Source organism: Penaeus monodon, chromosome 9, assembly GCF_015228065.2.
Source record: "Penaeus monodon isolate SGIC_2016 chromosome 9, NSTDA_Pmon_1, whole genome shotgun sequence".
Taxonomy (NCBI): domain Eukaryota; kingdom Metazoa; phylum Arthropoda; class Malacostraca; order Decapoda; family Penaeidae; genus Penaeus; species Penaeus monodon.
Window position 1 is genome coordinate 48,158,074 of NC_051394.1, and position 20,323 is coordinate 48,178,396.

Sequence of the window (20,323 nt, forward strand, 5' to 3'; positions counted from 1 at the left end):
TGTGTGTGTGTGTGTGTGTGTGTGTGTGTGTGTGCGGTGTGCGGCGTGTGTGCATGTGCGTGTGTGCATGTGCGTGTGTGCATGTGCGTGTGTGCTTGTGCGCGTGTATGAGCATGTGCGTGTGCGTGAGAGAGAGTTATGGCAACTCAAATACATACCTATATTTCGAAATTAACCTCGATTTCAAGCAATTATTAATCATATTTATGTTTATCATGTTGCATAAGATTGCACGATGGATAAAAGGATAATAGAAGAACAGTTTCAGCGAGAATTAAGGCTATTACGGGCGTCTTGCCTCATTACCCGGCTTGTTTCAGAGGTTGGAGCTGATCTCCAAGGAAGCACGGGTTACGGCAGGATACTGGCTTGTGTGTTGGCCCCAATAGTACTCAGTTAAAGACACTGGTTTTTGTTATATGACATACACAGCGGTAGGCTGTTTTCCTTCTGTGAGGAATGACCTTCCTCGTGAAGTTATTTCAGAGAGAGCGAGAAATTCCTATTTTAAGACGTTCATTATATCTATGACTGGACACACATACATATATATAAATGCCTTCTCAACGCAAAAACTGCGAAAGCCTGGAAAAAATGCTACAATTATTTTGATACATAAAAAGGGGATAGAAGGTATCTAAAAAAAAACTACCGACCCATAAGTATCCTTTCAGTTACTTACACACTGTTTACAAAAGTCATCACAACTTGAATCTCTGACAGCCTAGATTCTAACCAGCCTAGAAAACAGGCAGGCTTCCGCAATGGATTCTCAACAACAGACCACATCCAAACGTGTATGATGGCATTCATCAACTACGAAAAGGCATTTGACTCGGTACAAATACCAGCAGTACTAAACAATCAAAGATTTGCAGATGATATTGTTTCTTCAGTGAATCTGCAAATGAAATGCGTCTACTAATAAACGATCTGGATAGAGGAAGTCTGAAAGTCGGACTTAGGATGAACAAGAAAAAGACTAAGATCATGTTAAACAGCAGAATTAAATTCGAACAGAGACATATACAGTACAAAGCCCTAGAGGTAGTGGACAAATATATATACACCTAGGGCAACTCTCACAAACAAACACATCTAGCGAAGAAGAAATTAAGCGACGCATCAGTCTAGGCCTTCGGCAAACACAGTAGCAGATTAAAAGGCTCCTTGCCATTATGTTTAAAAAGAAAAGTCTTTAACCATTGAGTCCTCCCAGTTATGACCTATGGATCATAAACATGGACCACAACCAACTTACTGGAGAAGAAACTAATAAGTGCCCAGAGAGGACTGGAGAGGTTGATGTTGAGAATTAGCCTAAGAGATCGAAAGAGGGCGACGTGGATCGGTAACAGACAAAACTGGAAGATATACTTGTGAGCATCAAAATGAAGAAAAAAAAATGGACAGGTCAAATATGTCGGAGACAGGACGACATTTGGAAAAAGAAGGTAACAGACTGGGCAATAGATAACATAAAGAGGCCAAGAGCCAGACCAGTGACAAGATGGTATGACGAAATAACGAAATTTAGGGGCCAAGATTGGAAACAAAAACACAAGACAAAAGTTGGAAGAGATTGGGAGAGGCCTACGTACTTGCAGTGGATCGATTCAGGCTGATGATGATAATGATGATGATGATGATATATAGACAGCTAGATATATTAAATAGATACACACACACACACACAACACACACACACACACACACACACACACACACACACACACACACACACACACACACACACACACACACACACACACACACACACACACACACATATATATATATATAGATAGATAGATAGATAGATAGATATGAAAACATATATGGATTTATATGAATATATATACATATATGTATATATAAGTTTATATATATTTATATATATATATATATATATATATATATATATATATATATATATATATGTGTGTGTGTGTGTGTGTGTGTGTGTGTGTGTGTGTGTGTGTGTGTGTGTGTGTGTGTGTGTGTGTGTATGCATTTATATATGTATATATATATATATATATATATATATATATATATATATATATATATATATATGGTATATATAAATACACATACACATATGTTCGTACATATACAAACATACATATACATATTCGTAGATAAAATAGATAAATATAGATATAGGTATAGGTATAGATAAAGATGTAGATATATATACATATAGTTTACGCATATGTATGTGTAGATATTTAGACAAAAAGACAATTACCCTTTTCAGTTAAAGTCAATCAACAATGCACATTAACAAATTGCCTCAAAATACCTGAATAAAAAAAATCCTCATTGCGCATTCCGATCGTCACCGCCCAGCTTGCTCCCGCGGCCGCCAGATGGGTCTGTCACGTCAACACGGCGTGGCGGCGCGAGAGAGAAGGTCCGGTGAGGACGTTCTATTTAATATGATTGTGGTGTAAAAAGAAAATCTCGCAAACATGAGTATCCTGCAGAAAATCGCGGACATCGAGGCCGAGGTAACTATGAGCGGAGTGGCAGGGAATGTCCGAGAAATGAGGGAGAAGAGGAGACTTGTGGCGGCTGGAAAGGCTGGGTTGTTTACATGTGATTTGGGGATTTTTAATTTACGTGCATTATTTTTTTCTCTTATATGTGAAATAGAAATACGTTTATCGTGTATTTAGAGTTGTGGTTACGGAGAGTGAGTTCATGGAAGTAGCACCAACATTATAGGTGTTTTAGAACTGACAAGCAAATCATGCATATTGTGTTCTATTTTCACAAGTACCTTCCCAATCTGTGCTTTTATGGCTTTTTTTTTTTTTTTTTTTTTTTTTGGGGGGGGGGGGAAACATGGAAGTGACACCTAACACTGATTTCCGGGTGAAACCTGTTTATTATTAAAGTCTCTGTGTTTCGAAGCAAGTGAGAGGTTTCTCCCCCTAATCCCTCATTCACGGGATCATTTCTCTCGCCTTGGCCTTTCGCTGAAATGCTCTCTATTGCAAGTTCACGTCACCCTGGCCAGCAGTCAGATTTTCCCACAACGGCATGTTTACCTCACCCCTCCTTGGGTAAAATTTTTCATGACCTAATAGTCATCTTATCTGGTTCATAAGGGTTAAAACTTTATTAGAGAGATCCATTGTAACTACACATTTTTAAAAACTCATGCAGTTCATTCCACCACATAGAATATATCAGTTTTTGCTAAATCTAATATGTCATTCATGTAAATGATTACAGTCGACTTTTTAAATGATTGTCGGGGTATTTTTACCCAATGTTTTCAGCCACACCCACAGTATCTGCCTAGACACTCACTCCCCTTGTATATCCTTCTTTGCTTGAGCCAATCCAGCTGAATCCTCTTAACCTTTAAGTCATCGCTCCTGCTCCATGCACTGTATAAGTACATGTTAGAGTTAACTGTTGGTATATCTTTGTCTTTATTTGATACATCTGTATAGATAATTAGAAGTACATCTAATTACACATTTTATTGTATTATGATTTGAAAAAATATTTTGTATGCATTTTACTCATATATTTATAGTGTCCCCAATTTCATTCGTAAGTGAAGTGTAACTGGGATAACTTTTTCAAATATAGCTTGGATTGTTCCCTTAGCTGATGATTCACAAGGAAGATTGACTTAAATTTTAAAATTTAAGATGATGAATTATTATCTTTTCTCAGGGATAATTACCCCACTCCATTACATTTTTAGATTAATAGGAGGTTGTATAACTCTCTGTATGTGTGTGTGTATAGCATATACATAAGCCATTATCCAAATAGACCACGTGGCTGTTTACCACATGGTTCCAAGTCCAAGGACTCAGCGAGGACATAGATGACGATGTTATCTGACCTCGCCTGACCCGACATTACGTGCTCAGCGCCTGAGGTGGCAGGTCAATCTGACGCGTGACCCTGCACTCACCGCTTTACCCAAAGACATCGTCTCATGTGTTCCCTTACTGTTCTGTACTCTCATCAATAAAGAGTCATGCCGTATAACAAGTATAACTACCCTGCTAAACCATTGTAATTGGGTTCTGTACCCGTTATAGTGTGTGTGTGTGTGTGTGTTTGTTTGTTTGTTTGTTTGTATTTGTATTTGTATTTTTTTTTGTATTTGAGTAAGGGAGAAAGTTAGGGCACACATGTGTTTGTGTGTGTGTGAAACAGGGACTGAGTATAGCACAGTGATTGCTCTAATGCCAATGATGCCACCACAAATGGTCATTTATCTATGTGTATTTTTCAAATTACAGTGTAATAGATTAGAATCATTGGAATCAGTATGGTTCTGTATCCTATCTTCTTGTGTGCTGACTGATTCACCTTTCTTGGACAGATGGCCCGAACCCAGAAGAACAAGGCCACTATGGGTCACTTGGGCTTGTTGAAGGCTAAGCTGGCCAAGTTGCGCCGAGAGCTCATTACTCCCAAGGGTGGTGGATCAGTCACCGGGGAAGGTTTTGATGTCGCCAAGACTGGTGACGCTCGTATTGGTTTTGTGGGTGAGTTAAGTTATGAGTTTGGTTTTTTACGTAATTGAAGTTTGCATAATGGTCCTCTTCCTCTCTCTCCTCTCCTCTTCTCTCCTCTCTCTCTCCTCTCATCTTCTCTCTCTCTCTTTCTCTCTCTCTCTCTCCTTCCCCTCTCCCTCTCCCACCCCTTCCCCTCTCCCTCTCCCCCTTCCCTCCCCTCCCTCTCCCTCTCCTCTCCCCCCCCCTTCCCCCCCCTTCCCCCCCTCTCTCTTCTCTCTCTCTCTCTCTCTCTCTCTCTCTCTCCTCTCTCTCTCTCTCCCTCCCCCTCTCCCCCCTCTCCCTCTCTCTTTCTCTCCCTCTCTCCTCTCTCCCTCTCTCCCCCCTCCCTCCCTCTCTCTCCCCTCCCTCCCTCCCTTCCTCTCTTCCTCCCTTTCCCACTATACCCGCCCAACTTTCTTATGAAGCATAGTTGATACTATTAATTACCCACATTGTTTCACAATTCGGTTTTGTAGTTCCCAGAAATGGCTTTATTTATTTTATCCCTACATATTTTATAGATTTGTAATTCACTAATGAGTAATGTATTGAAACTCATCATCCTTTTTGCAGGTTTTCCCTCTGTGGGCAAGTCCACACTGCTTAGCAACCTTGCAGGTGTGTATTCTGAGGTGGCTGCCTATGAGTTCACAACCCTAACGACCGTTCCTGGCTGCATCAAGTACAAGGGAGCCAAGATCCAGGTCAGGCAATTATAAAAGTAATAAGTAAGATAGTGGGCTGTTGGATGGTAAATTATTTTATGATAGTGAAGAAAAGATTGCATAGTTAATTAAAGAAGGTTAATCTTTTAGGGTATTTTTATATTGAATTTTACTGAATTGTCAGATTTTGGCAATAAGCTTTCTGTCAGTATTTGGTTTGACATTCATTATTTACTGTTATTTCATTGCATATTTAATATTTGTCCCTCTTTTCTTCAGTTACTGGATTTACCCGGTATCATTGAGGGAGCCAAGGACGGCAAAGGTCGTGGTAAGCAGGTCATTGCTGTGGCTCGCACCTGTTCTCTCATATTCATTGTCCTTGATGTTTTGAAGCCCCTTGGACACAAAAAGTTGATTACTCATGAATTGGAAGGTTTTGGCATCAGACTGAACAAAGTAAGTTATTGGAGATCAAATGATAGGTCATAATGTAATCTTTGTTAATGAATCATAAGATACATGTCCAGCATGCAGTTACTCAATGCAGAGTTTGACAGCCTAAGTTATGTGGTTATTAGATACTGCCAAATGAATATTGATAGGCATTTTGTCCTAAATCAAAAAGTGATCTCTTTATGATAAGTTCTGAGGACTTATCAATGAAAAACACCTTAACTAGGGAAAAGTGCAACAGTAATTTCCAGTAAAGTAATTTGGAGCCTCTGTGCGTAAATCTAATAATTTCAGACGTGAAAACGTCTGCATAGCTTATTGGGCTATGTAACTTCACCAGATACACAGGATTACTATTCAGTATGTGTAATATTAGTATTTATTGAGTAAGGAGGAGCAAATCTTGTACAGGTAGTTTTGACTATGACTCAAGTGACTTCTGTGATGGTTGTAGTAACACATATATCACTGATGTGTAAGAGGAATAGTAGGAAAGTATGTTATGTGGACTGTGCATTGTTAAAAGGATTGCTGGAAATATTTATCAGTAATTTTTATATTTTGTCATCTTCTACAGGAGCCTCCTCAGATCACATTCCGCAAGAAGGAGAAAGGTGGAATAAACTTGCAGTGTGCTGTACCTCAGACAGAACTGGACTTAGAACTTGTAAAGGTAAGTTTCATATTAATATCTTTGGAAAATGTGTTAGATAGAGGTATAACTTAGAGGGTCAAGATAGCAAACAAAATGTCAGTTCTGATTCAAATTTTTTAGGGATACCATAATTGACTGACTAAGCTAATACAAGTAAATACATTATGCAATGATGATTCAGCAGAATGTATCCATTATAAACTGAAAATATGCTATTGATATTAAGCTATATGATATGTTATTGGAGCTCAAACCATTCGGATTGAGCATTTGTAATATGGATAGTGTAAACACTTTTTTTTTTATGCCTTTGACTGTGTTTCTTTACGTATGCCCACATTCCATAAAAAATAATAGTCATATTTTTCATCCTAACAATTTTTTTTACTTGGGAAATTAATCATCTACTTTTTTTTTCTTTTATCCAACAGACAATCTTGGCAGAATACCGCATCCACAATGCTGACATTGTCCTCAAATATGATGCCACAGCTGATGACCTGATCGATGTGATAGAAGGCAACCGCGTTTACATCCCATGCATCTACCTGCTTAATAAGATTGGTAAGTAACTCTCTAGAATTAATTTTTTACATATGTATGGAAAGATTTTAGAGTAGTCTACATCATTAAAATTGTTTGGAAATAGACTGTGAAATTATTCTCTTTCCTCCTCCTCCTCTTCTTCTTGTCTTTCTTTGAGGCAATAAGGTGATAAACTAGACTGAAATTATTAGTTGGCAATTATTATTATCTTGTTATTTTCCTTTTGGCTGGAATAGCACAAATAAATTCTACTCCAAATAGTAAATGGCAGCATGTTAAGTGATTCCTCTATTCCTTCAGATCAGATTAGCATTGAGGAATTGGACATCATCTACCGCATCCCCCACTGCGTACCCATATCCGCTCACCACAAATGGAACTTCGATGATTTGCTCGAGAAAATGTGGCAGTACCTCAACTTGACAAGAATGTGAGTGTTTAGACTTGTGGGTTTCATTTCATGTTTATTGGCATTTTGTAGTATGGATTCTCTCTCTCTCTCTCTCTCTCTCTCTCTCTCTCTCTCTCTCTCTCTTCTCTCTCTCTCTCTCTCTCTCTCTCTCATTCTCTCTCTCTCTCTCTCCTCTCTCTCTCTCTCTCCTCTCTCTCTCTCTCTCTCCTCTCTCTCCCTCTCTCCCTTCCTCTCTCTCTCTCTCTCTCTCTCTCTCTCTCTCTCTCTCTCTCTCTCTCTCTCCTCTCTCTCTCTCTCTCTCTCTCTCTCTCTCTCTCTCTCTCTCTCCCCATCCTTCCCTCATTCATAGTTTTGTTCATTTAATTTTTAAAACCATCAGTGATGTCAAACTGTGTATTACATGATAATGTAGTAAGAATGGGAGAATGATTTTATGATATCAGAGATGTAGGAGAGGGTACTTTCACCCCTCCCCCTTCTTTTCCCCCCTAAAACTCCTGCACCGTGCAAAGATTAGCAATGATTTGCCACATGATTTTACATCTTTGAATTTATAAGTTGAAAATGCTGGCCAATCATATGTCAATCAAGCACACATATTAATACACTGCCTAAATTGTTTGGCTTGATTTGGTTGAAGTGAGTAAGGGTGTTCAGTAGTTGATAATCCATACAACTAAGATATAAACGTATCATTTCAATACATCTAAGATATAAACATATCATTTCACATTGTGTATGTGTACATAGAGTGATGGGTTGTGTGTTTATATGTATATAAAGGTATTATTGTTCTTACCATGTTTTAATTTCATAGGTTTTATATTTTGTTAGTATATGTACTGGACTTTGGAATGTCCGAACATATTCTTTATATTTTGTCAGGTCATTATTTGTCTCTAAGAAGACTTGGAGGAAAGGAAAAGTTTGAATACATACACTTTTTTTCATAATCCAATTGTATAATGTGACTTTTCTCATTTCAGTTATACAAAACCAAAAGGCCAGTTGCCGGACTACAATTCTCCAGTTGTTTTGCGATCAGATAGGAAGACCGTGGAAGATTTCTGTAACAAAATTCATAGAACCATCATAAGGGAGTTCAAATAGTAAGTATACATGTATTATATTTGTTTTCTTTGTAAGGGAACAAGAAACTTCTTTGGTTTAGAAGTATAGTAAATGCTTAATTTTCTTCACTCATTCCCAAACCCTCTCTGTTGTATAAAATCCAAGTATATGTGATACATGTATAATTGTCTATTTCACATTACCCATTCCAATGCAGCTTGTAACTGTTACTAGTTTTATGAGGATCATCACCATCTAATCTGGCTACCCTTATTATGGTACTTTAGATTTTTAAAACTTTTTCAGGGTGGTAGCAGTATAGAGATGCTAATTTAAATTTTAGGGTAAAAAAAAAAAGTGGGAGTTTGAATATTTATATCAATTGTTGGCATTTCATTTAGACATAGTGGCAAGCTTATATAAGCCAGAGAGTTGCCAGATGTTGATTTAAGTGAATGCTAAGGGCACATGATTTCAACATAAGTTTACCATAAAAAGGAATTAAATTCATCACGTGTGCCTGCTCATTGAGTAATGTGTGTTTGTATGCTGTATGCACGGGGGGGGGGGGGGGGGGGGGGGGGGGTTATCTGCCAGTGTTTTTTTTTTTTTTTTTTTTTTTTTCCCCCAACTTAACTCAGCCACAATGTAGGGATAATGTTACCAAATCATTCTCATAATTTTATATATATATATATAGATAGATAGATAGAGATATATATATACACATATATACACATATATATAGATATGTATGTATGTATGTATGGATATATAAATATATTAGACAAAAAATTAGGGTGACGATCCCCTTAAACTTTTGAAGAAGTGTAGTGGTGCAAATAGCCCAATTTACACTAAACCTCTATACACAGCTGGTGACGGCTTCAATTTATACACCTAACGTTTTAGGACTAAGGCACTGAAATTTGGGTGCTTTATATATTATAGTTTGGTTGTAGTGTAGCTGTAGCAGCTAAATGGTACTTCATGATATACTTCATGAAGTGGTCCCCCCTGTCCAAAAAAGAAAAAGAAAGAGAAACTGTAAAAGAAGCATTTACTGTTTACTCTAAAATATGCATAAATTTGGATATACACAAATGCCCATTAATTGTAAGTGAAATCTTAACAAATTATTGAGCTTCTTAAACAAAAGTGAATGTAACACAGAAAATTACTGTAAAATATACATACATTTGAATAATTGTAAATGAATTTACCATTGCAGGTTATTAAGCTTCTTAAACAAAATAGAATATAATACAAATGATTATTTCACTAAAGGAAGTTTTTTTTTTTTTCTTTCCAGTGCTTTGGTTTGGGGCAGCTCAGTTAAACATCAGCCACAAAAGGTTGGCAAGGATCACGAGTTAAATGATGAGGATGTGGTACAGATTTGCAAAAAAGTATAAAACTGAGCGTGGTTAACACACTGTTTTGACATGATTTCTATGAAGTGCAGTACTCTCCAAGATTTTTTTTTTTTTTTTCTTGTTTTATTTTCTTGTAGGAACATCTAATCAATATTAAAAGGATTGTTTGCAAAATTGTTACTTATATGGAATTAAAGCTGTTTTATAAGTTCTGTAAAACATATATTAAGCAAAGCTACTCTTATCTCAGTTATATGGACTAACTTCCTTGTTTTATTTGTTCAGTGCCTTTATATGTAAAGCTTTATCCACATAATGAAGACATAATTATTGTTAACAGTTTCCACTGTGTGGAGAAGCTTTGGTAATATAGATCAATTTTGCATACCTTTTTAGTAATACTTTCTACCTTAATGGTGTATGGCCTTTGAATAGGAAAGCATCACATTGATGTTTGGCCGATAATGTCATGGAGGTGTGTGGTGGTCACGTTAAGACAATGTGATGGGATACAAGTGGATAAATAAAAACTGGTCTGCTTTATCTGTAAGATGAAATGTTATTTTTATCCTTTCATTATTGGTATAAACAGTATTAATAACTTCACTATCTGGAGTGTAGATGATGATCTCTGTAGATAATTGATGTCACACAAGTTCTAAAATATGTATGTATGTAATTTTCTTTTGTTAATTAGATAGAACAAGTTCTTTGAAATAACATGTTATATATGAGAATACTTATGTGATTCATGAGACCACACTTGGCAGGCACCATGTTTGTTTACGTGAGCATTTTGCCACCTTGGTAGTGTGATACGATCAGTCCATTAGCATACAGAAACAAAACTATTGATGGAAAAAGTGTTTGTGTGATTTTGTTTATATATGTGTGTGTGTGGGGGGGGGATATATATGTATATATATACATATATATGTGTATACACACACACACACACACACACACACACACACACACACACACACACACACACACACACACACACACACACACACACAAATACATACACACACACACACAAATACATACACACACACACACAAATACATACATACCACACACACAAATACATACATACACACACACAAATACATACATACACACACACACAAATACATACCACACACACACCAAATACACACTAAATACACACACACCCAAATACACCACACACACACACACACAAACACACACACCCCACAAACACAAACACACACCACAACACACACACACACACACACACACACACACAAATACATACACACACACACACAAATACATACACACACACACACACAAATACATACACACACACACACACAAATACATACAACACACACACACAAATACATACACACACACACACAAAATACATACACACACACACACACAAATACATACACATACACACATACACATACCACACACAAATACATACACATACACACACAAACACAAATACATACACACACACACACAAATACATACACACACACACACACACACACAAACAAACACACACACACACACACAAATACATACACATACAAAAAAAAAAAAAAAAAAAAAAAAAAAAAAATACACACAATATATACATACATACATTACACTTCAGTTTCTTATGTGGAAATGTGTATAAACAACAGGAACCCTAGTGATGAAAAAGTGAAACAATTACTGACACCTCTACAAAATGTCAGTGATGAAAGAGTGACGAATTATGGGGATCCCTGTATAGAAAAATATCTTAACTCCTTGTCTCCACTAAATAGTTAACAAGCTCATCAATGGCAGGTTGGCAGGCTGGTGAGGGAAAGCATGGACAACAGAATGTGTGGAACTGAAAGTGGAACATTACATAGGGAACAAACGGGCAAGATGAAATGGAGCTGCTTAGGAGGAGATTGATAGTTTTACAGTATGTAAATCATTAGTGCAAGACTTGACTAAAAAAAACTGCCATTGGGTATATTGCATAATATAAAGTAGAAATAAGTAACAAAGCACTGCAAAATGCATCACAGATTTTTTGCTTTGCTTTGTGTTTGAATCTAGATGCTTAATTCCTGTCCAAACAATCCATTCGTTCTTAATTGCTTACGTCTTAATTGGACTCTAGAGATTTTCAAAGATGATGTGACACTGGCCCATAATGATGTGTCTGCGTCTATACTTTTGATACACACACACCACCACCACACACACACACACAATACATAATGGGCAAGCCAGCCCAAGTCGGTGCTGGTCCCAAGCCCGGATAAATAGAGAGAATGATTACCTAAAAGGTAACACCGGCACTCTCCGTGGAAAGGAACTGGGGACCCTACCACATACTCCAATATCATCACATGAAAACTACAATTATCAGGCTGTGACCACGGCGGCTCAAACATGAACCTACCGTTAAGAAAAAATATATATATATACAATCCATAAGGCTTCAATAGTAAACTGTAGAAACTGTCAAAATACACTTTATTTGTGTAAATTATAAAAGAAATTCCCAGCTGTTCCTTTTGAGATACTCAGAATGAAAACAACTATTTCAGTCAACAGATTTTTTCCCATATTTCACCTTGTTCTTGATTTTCTTTGGGTTTGCTCCATATGCTGCCAGTCTTGCATCGCATATGCCCTGGAGGAAAGGATCTTCCTTTCCATTTGTCTTCCATTTTCGTTTCTCTTTCCTTGGAGGCTTAATTACTTCACTTACATCTTGTGCCTGTACCTCCTTCTCCTCTTCTGCTTCCTCTTCCTTCTTCTTCTTCTTTTTCTTTTTCTTCTTCTTGTTCTCATTTTCCTGGTTTTCTTCAATGACTTTCTTCTTTTTCTTACCACTTTCCTCTGTATATGTTGGTATTTCCATTTCTGGTTCTTGGTGTTCTTCCTCCTCCTCTGTTGTCTTATCATTAATTCTTTCCTCTGTAATTGTTTCTGTTTCTACCTCTGGTTCTTGATGTCCTTCAATGACTGCTAACTTCTTCTTTTTCTTCTTCTTTTTCTTTGGTGTCTCAACTTCCCCATTCTGGTTTTCTTCAACTGCAGCTTCCTCTTCCTCCTCCTCCTTTCTCTTCTTCTTGGGTGATTTGGTATTGGCTCCTTCTAAGCCACGCTTTTTCCGAGATCTTTCTGTATTCTCTCCATCATCTAGTTCAGTATTGCCTTCACCTAACATGTTCTCCTGCTCTTCTAGCTTCTTTTGCCGTCTTAGTTTTTTCTTCAGGTTCTTTTGTCTTTTCTTTTCTTCCTCTGCTTCTAAAATATCCTCTGGATTTCTGAAAATATATTTTTGAAACATTACATTTCAGCAGATAAAAAGAGAAAATAAAATCTGTCCTGCAGTAAAATGGGTCACATTAAATTAAGATATGTTAAGTAATATTTTCATGCACCATTACCCCTCAGTCCATGAAGTGTAAAATGAAAGAAAATCAATAACAAGAATACTTCAGATATTATGTAAATAATAAAAGGAAAAAATCAAATCTTCAAGTTCATGACTTTGTCTTCACACTGCAGTATTCAGAGCCTATATGGACTGATTTAAACCAAGATTTGGCCATATTGAGGACTCACTCAGCAAAAAGACTGGGAAGAATTTTCTGTTTAATGTGCATCATCTCTGCGCGCTGCCTATAATTGATCCGATCTCTCTTCTCCATTGCATCTGTTCTGTCATGTCTTAATATTTGTCTAATTGGAATCCATTTCTGGAGCTCAGTAACACCAGCATTGAGAATCTAGAAAAAATCACATGAATGTTAGCATTTTAATAAGGAAAAAGTGTGTATATACATTACTTATATAAAGAATTTTATAAATGTGTATGAGTGAGAGAATGCGTATGTGAGTTAGTGAGGGAGTGAGTGCACATGTGCTTGCATACATATAAATTGTGTATATGTGTCCTTGAGTGAGTGCATACTTACAAATGTGCATCTGTGTGTGTGAGCATGTGAGTGAGTGTGTGTGTATTGTAGATAATGATAAGGGTAAAAATTCATTATCTACAAACCTCTTCAGTTGACAGACCAAAGTCATTTGGCTCTACTTTCCGATATTTATACCGGCACGGCACTCCTCCCACAATGTCTTCAAAGTCAAGGTTGTAGTACTCATTAAAATAGGAGTCAAAATCCTTTTCATCAGGGTTAAACACAGGCTTCTTTTTCTTGAGTGCCCGAGCAAACTTTGACTTTCTTCTGCGATTAACTCTGGATGAGGATTCTATAACTTCCTGCTGCTGGTTCTTGGATTCCTCATTTGGATCATAATCAGCATCCATCTAGATGAAATGAAAATACCATTGCAATTTCACTATCACTATCTATTTACCTAAGCCACTAATCTGATAAAACAATTTGCAATGTTATACAATATGAACAACCTGGACGAAAGTTTAACTTTTGTAGTATGCTGTCCATTTCTAGTATTCTGTTACATGTAGCAACATTAAATAGGGCAAATTATAATCAAATTAATAATAAAAGTATAATCAAATTAATGTTGACCAACTTCATTGAAAATGAGAAACTTAAATATCCTTTCTAAAGACAAAACTGAAAATTGTCCAAGGTAAAAATGCTAAGTTGATGTTATATCTATCTGACTGACAAAATTTCCATTTCTGATCTTCACCTTTTCTTCGGTTAATCTATGGTCAGGTTTCTTTTTGTTGCATGATAATTGCAAGTCAAAAAATTACTTGATCAGTGATTGACTGAATATGCATTCTGGCAAAAGAAAACAATGTAAAATACTCACATTGAAATTTTCATAATCAAAGTTGTCATCATATTCCTGTTCTTCCTGCTCTTCTCCATCATCACCCTGGTCAGAGTCATCACCTCCTCCACCCACAACACTCTTCCCATATTTATCCACATATTCATCATAATCCTCTGCAATGCATCGCAGGAGAACACAATGTAATAACTGAGCCAATAAGTTTAAGGTACACTAATTAATATACATATTTTTACTGTTGTGTGTGCAAAGCTGTGCATATTGGAATTAGAAGGTGTAGTGTTAGTCTTTGTGGATCTGGAGGCAGAAGGATGTTAAAGAATATCTATGGTGTTAATACTAGAAACAAAAGCATCAGTGATAGGGGAGCTCACAAATAAGTATTCCACAAATTGATTTCCTAAACTGCTAGTACACCTAAACTATACAGAGTCGACAGTGCAACAGAATTTATTGCTACTTAGCAAACTTACTGAGATCATCGTCATCATCACTAAACACTGGCTTTCTATCATCCTCGACCTCCATGTTGTAGTAGTCATCCCCGAACATGTCAGCCATCTTGGCATCGTGAGCCTCTGGGTCGAAGTCTTCCTCCAGTTCATCATTCTGACAAATGTAAGGGAGAGGAACTGTCAAGTTGAAAAAAGGAAAAGTGGGGAAGAGGAAAGGGGCAACAAAAATTTCTTTTGTACAGCAATAAAAGACAAACTTTCGTTGTTTTCATTTTTTCTACTAACACCTAAATCAATATCCTCATTTCCTGAAGCTTGTTTGATCTTCAGAATTTTGTCTTGAATCTCCTGATATTTGAGGGATTTCAGGCGAGCAATCTCTTGTCTTTTTTGCTCTTTTTCCTCCTTTTTCCGTTTTTCATAGGCTTCACGTGCCTCCTTTCTTTTCTGCTTTTTTGCTCGGACTGAATCCTCAATATTTCTTGGGTAGTGCTTCAGGAATTCTTGCTCTGGTTCTTCAAACCTGGAAATAATGCAACATGAAAGGACAGTAAGAATGATACTACTACTAATAATAGTTCCCCAAGTAAGACCATAATAAATGGGAAGCTTATTGAAAAAAATCAATGTAATTGGAATAAGCAAAATTGAAAGAAATTTTGCTACTTGCTCATCTTCACAATAACTTACCTGAATCTATATTGTCTGTCAAAATCATCCATTCTTGCCAAGGTCTTTTCATCATCTGACAAAGTTTCCTCATCAATGACAGTTTCATTATATGCTCGATCGACATTCCCATCTTCCTCCTCTAGATATCTGAAACAATATTTCAAGTAAGTGTAAAATACATTCACAAACAAATACATACTCACTGGGAAACCGATGTCATACACATTAATAAGATATACACATGATTATTCTTCGGACATAAAACTAAGGCACTCTTCCTTACTTTTGATTGAGGAAAAAGTCCGCGAGCCACTTCTCATCCTTCGAGATGTTTGGGTTGCTCCACTTATCTCTCAGGGTTTGCAGAATGGCCTCATCCTCCTTATCTTTTAGGGACCTCTTCTTGCCTTTGACGAAGTTAATAACATCTTCCTTTTGGGGTGAAAAACAAAGGTTTTGCCATGATAAAAGGAACACAAACTTAAAACATAAAGGATGGGGTTTTGATTTAAATGGCAGAGGTAACAGGGTACAAGATTTTTATATTATAGATGAAAAGATATATTTCAAATTATTTTAAACAACTAAATACCTGGAAAATGAGAGAGAGAGAGAGAGAGAGAGAAGAGGAGAAAGAGAGAAGAGAAAAAGAGAGAAAGAGAAGGGAGAGAGAGAAGAGACAGAGAAAAAAAGACAGAGACAGAGACAGAGACAGACGGGGAGACAGAGACAGAGAAGAGAGAGAAAGAGAGAGAGAAGAGAGGAAAGAGAGAGAGGAAAAAGGGGAGAAAAAAAAAAAAAAAAAAAAAAAAAAAATTATATATATTACATATATATATAAATATATATATATATATATAATATATATATATATATAATATAATATTATTTGGATTAAATATATATGTATATAATAATAAAATATATATATAAATATATATATAATATATATTTTAATATATAAAATATTGATATAATATATTATAATTTTAATATATATATATATATATATAATATATATATAATATATATATATATATATAATATAATAAAATATAAAAATATATAAATATAATAGAATATAAATATAAATATAATATATATATATTTGATATAGCAATATAAAATAATAAAATAATAATAAATATATTAATATAAAAATATATATATAAAATAATATAAAAAATATAATATTAAAATATAAAAATATATATAAATAAAAAAAATTATAAAAAAAAAAAAATAAAAAAAATTTAAAAAAAGTAATATATATACTAATATAAATTAAAATATAAAAAAAATAATATATATTAAATATAAATAAATATATATTATATAAATATATAATATATAATATATATATATATAAAATATAATATATATATATATATATATATATTAATATATATAAATATATATATAATAAATTTGTAATATAAAATTATAAAATATATATAATTTTATATATATAATATATAATATAATATACTAATATAAAATAAATTTAATACTATATGTTTTATATATAATATATAATATTTTTTTTTTTTTTTTTTTTTTTTTTTTTTTCTTCTTTACTCCTTTTTTTTCTTTCTTTCTTTTTTTTTTTTTTTTTTATTTTGTTTTTCTTTTTGTCTTTTTTTCTTTTCGTTTTTATCTTTTTCTTTTTTTATTTTTTTTTTTCTTCCTATTATTTCATTATATATTTTAAATAATTTGAATAAAATCTTTTATCTATTAAAATAAAAAAAAATTTTTATTTAATTTTAAATTTAAATAAAATATTTTATGTTTAAGTAATTGTTTTTTTTTAAATTTTTTTTCACCCCAAATAATTTATTAACTTCTCAAAGGAAATTCCTAAATAAAATAGCCTTCTCAACCCTAGATAAGTAAAAATCTCGAAGGATAGAATGGCTTTGCACTTTCTCATCAAAGTAAGAAAGTTATTTTATTCCGAGATATACATTATATCTTTTAATGTTTGACATGGTTTTCCTGATTATGTATTTGTTTGTGAATGTATTTTACACTTACTTGAAATATTGTTTCAGATATCTAGAGGAGGAAGATGGGAATGTCGATCGAGCATATAATGAAACTGTCATTGATGAGGAAACTTTGTCAGATGATGAAAAGACCTTGGCAAGAATGGATGATTTTGACAGACAATATAGATTCAGGTAAGTTATTGTGAAGATGAGCAAGTAGCAAAATTTCTTTCAATTTTGCTTATTCCAATTACATTGATTTTTTTCAATAAGCTTCCCATTTATTATGGTCTTACTTGGGGAACTATTATTAGTAGTAGTATCATTCTTACTGTCCTTTCATGTTGCATTATTTCCAGGTTTGAAGAACCAGAGCAAGAATTCCTGAAGCACTACCCAAGAAATATTGAGGATTCAGTCCGAGCAAAAAAGCAGAAAAGAAAGGAGGCACGTGAAGCCTATGAAAAACGGAAAAAGGAGGAAAAAGAGCAAAAAAGACAAGAGATTGCTCGCCTGAAATCCCTCAAATATCAGGAGATTCAAGACAAAATTCTGAAGATCAAACAAGCTTCAGGAAATGAGGATATTGATTTAGGTGTTAGTAGAAAAAATGAAAACAACGAAAGTTTGTCTTTTATTGCTGTACAAAAGAAATTTTTGTTGCCCCTTTCCTCTTCCCCACTTTTCCTTTTTTCAACTTGACAGTTCCTCTCCCTTACATTTGTCAGAATGATGAACTGGAGGAAGACTTCGACCCAGAGGCTCACGATGCCAAGATGGCTGACATGTTCGGGGATGACTACTACAACATGGAGGTCGAGGATGATAGAAAGCCAGTGTTTAGTGATGATGACGATGATCTCAGTAAGTTTGCTAAGTAGCAATAAATTCTGTTGCACTGTCGACTCTGTATAGTTTAGGTGTACTAGCAGTTTAGGAAATCAATTTGTGGAATACTTATTTGTGAGCTCCCCTATCACTGATGCTTTTGTTTCTAGTATTAACACCATAGTATTCTTTAACATCCTTCTGCCTCCAGATCCACAAAGACTAACACTACACCTTCTAATTCCAATATGCACAGCTTTGCACACACAACAGTAAAAATATGTATATTAATTAGTGTACCTTAAACTTATTGGCTCAGTTATTACATTGTGTTCTCCTGCGATGCATTGCAGAGGATTATGATGAATATGTGGATAAATATGGGAAGTGTGTTGTGGGTGGAGGAGGTGATGACTCTGACCAGGGTGATGATGGAGAAGAGCAGGAAGAACAGGAATATGATGACAACTTTGATTATGAAAATTTCAATGTGAGTATTTTACATTGTTTTCTTTTGCCAGAATGCATATTCAGTCAATCACTGATCAAGTAATTTTTTGACTTGCAATTATCATGCAACAAAAAGAAACCTGACCATAGATTAACCGAAAAAAGGTGAAGATCAAAATGGAAATTTTGTCAGTCAGATAGATATAACATAAACTTAGCATTTTACCTTGGACAATTTTTCATTTTTTGTCTTTGAAAGGATATTTTAAGTTTCTCATTTTCAATGAAGTTGGTCAACATTAATTTGATTATATTTTTTTTTAATTATTAATTTGATTATAATTTGCCCTATTTAATGTTGCTACATGTAACCAATACTAGAATGGACAGCATACTACAAAAGTTAAACTTTCGTCCAGGTTGTTCATATTGTTATAACATTGCAAATTTGTTTTATAAATTAGTGGCTTAGGTAAATAGATAGTGATAGTGAAATTGCATGGTATTTTTCATTTCATCTAGATGGATGCTGATTATGATCCAAATGAGGAATCCAAGAACCACCCAGCAGGAAGTTATAGAATCCTCATCCAGAGTTAATCGCAAAAGAAAGTCAAAGTTTGCTGGGGCACTCAGAAAAAGAAGCCTGTGGTTTAACCCTGATGAAAAGGATTTTGACTCCATTTTAATGAGTACTACAACCTTGACTTTGAAGACATTGTGGGAGGAGTGCCGTGCCGGTATAAATATCGGAAAGTAGAGCCAAATGACTTTGGTCTGTCAACTGAAGAGGTTTGTAGATAATGAATTTTACCCTTATCATTATCTACAATACACACACACTCACTCACATGCTCACACACACAGATGCACATTTGTAAGTATGCCTCACTCAAGGACACATATACACCCAAATTTTTATGTATGCAACCACATGTGCACTCAATCCCTCACTAACTCACATTTCGCATTCTCTCACTCATACACATTTATAAATTCTTTATATAAGTAATGTATAACACTTTTTCCTTATTTAAAAAGCTAACATTCATGTGATTTTTTCTAGATTTCAATGCTGGTGTTACTGAGCTCCAGAAATGGATTCCAAATTAGACAAATATTAAGCATGACAGAACAGATGCAATGGAAGAGAGATCGGATCAATTATAGGCAGCGCGCAGAGATGATGCACTTAACAGAAATTCTTCCCAGTCTTTTTGCTGAGTGAGTCCTCAATATGGCCCCAAATCTTGGTTTAAATCAGTCCATATAGGCTCTGAATACTGCAGTGTGAGCAAAGTCATGAACTTGAAGATTGATTTTTCCTTTTTTATTTACATAATATCTGAAGATTCTTGTTATTGATTTTCTTTCATTTTCACTTCATGGACTGAGGGTATGGCATGAAAAATTACTTAACATATCTAATTTATGTGAAACC

The 20,323-nt window shown here is 34.9% G+C and overlaps 2 protein-coding genes across 2 annotated transcripts in view; one reads left to right on the top strand and one right to left on the bottom strand.

Moving 5' to 3' along the window:
- Positions 1 to 2,338: 2,338 nt before the first annotated feature.
- On the top strand, positions 2,339 to 10,266 carry LOC119577215 (GTP-binding protein 128up). Its single transcript, XM_037924955.1, has 9 exons — positions 2,339 to 2,513; positions 4,361 to 4,526; positions 5,109 to 5,239; positions 5,480 to 5,659; positions 6,234 to 6,329; positions 6,743 to 6,875; positions 7,158 to 7,287; positions 8,256 to 8,378; positions 9,653 to 10,266. The coding sequence occupies exons 1-9, from the start codon at positions 2,475 to 2,477 to the stop codon at positions 9,753 to 9,755; spliced, it is 1,101 nt and encodes a 366-aa protein (XP_037780883.1). The 5' UTR covers positions 2,339 to 2,474; the 3' UTR covers positions 9,756 to 10,266.
- A 1,932-nt stretch (positions 10,267 to 12,198) lies between these two features.
- The window catches only part of LOC119577216 (protein KRI1 homolog), a gene marked incomplete in the record, with an annotated part of 11,722 nt that continues 3,597 nt past the window's right edge, over positions 12,199 to 20,323 (bottom strand). The window contains 8 exon segments of the mRNA XM_037924956.1: positions 12,199 to 13,015; positions 13,317 to 13,480; positions 13,756 to 14,025; positions 14,505 to 14,641; positions 14,960 to 15,095; positions 15,227 to 15,464; positions 15,632 to 15,760; positions 15,897 to 16,045. Of these exon segments, the coding sequence (XP_037780884.1) occupies positions 12,286 to 13,015; positions 13,317 to 13,480; positions 13,756 to 14,025; positions 14,505 to 14,641; positions 14,960 to 15,095; positions 15,227 to 15,464; positions 15,632 to 15,760; positions 15,897 to 16,045 (1,953 nt within the window).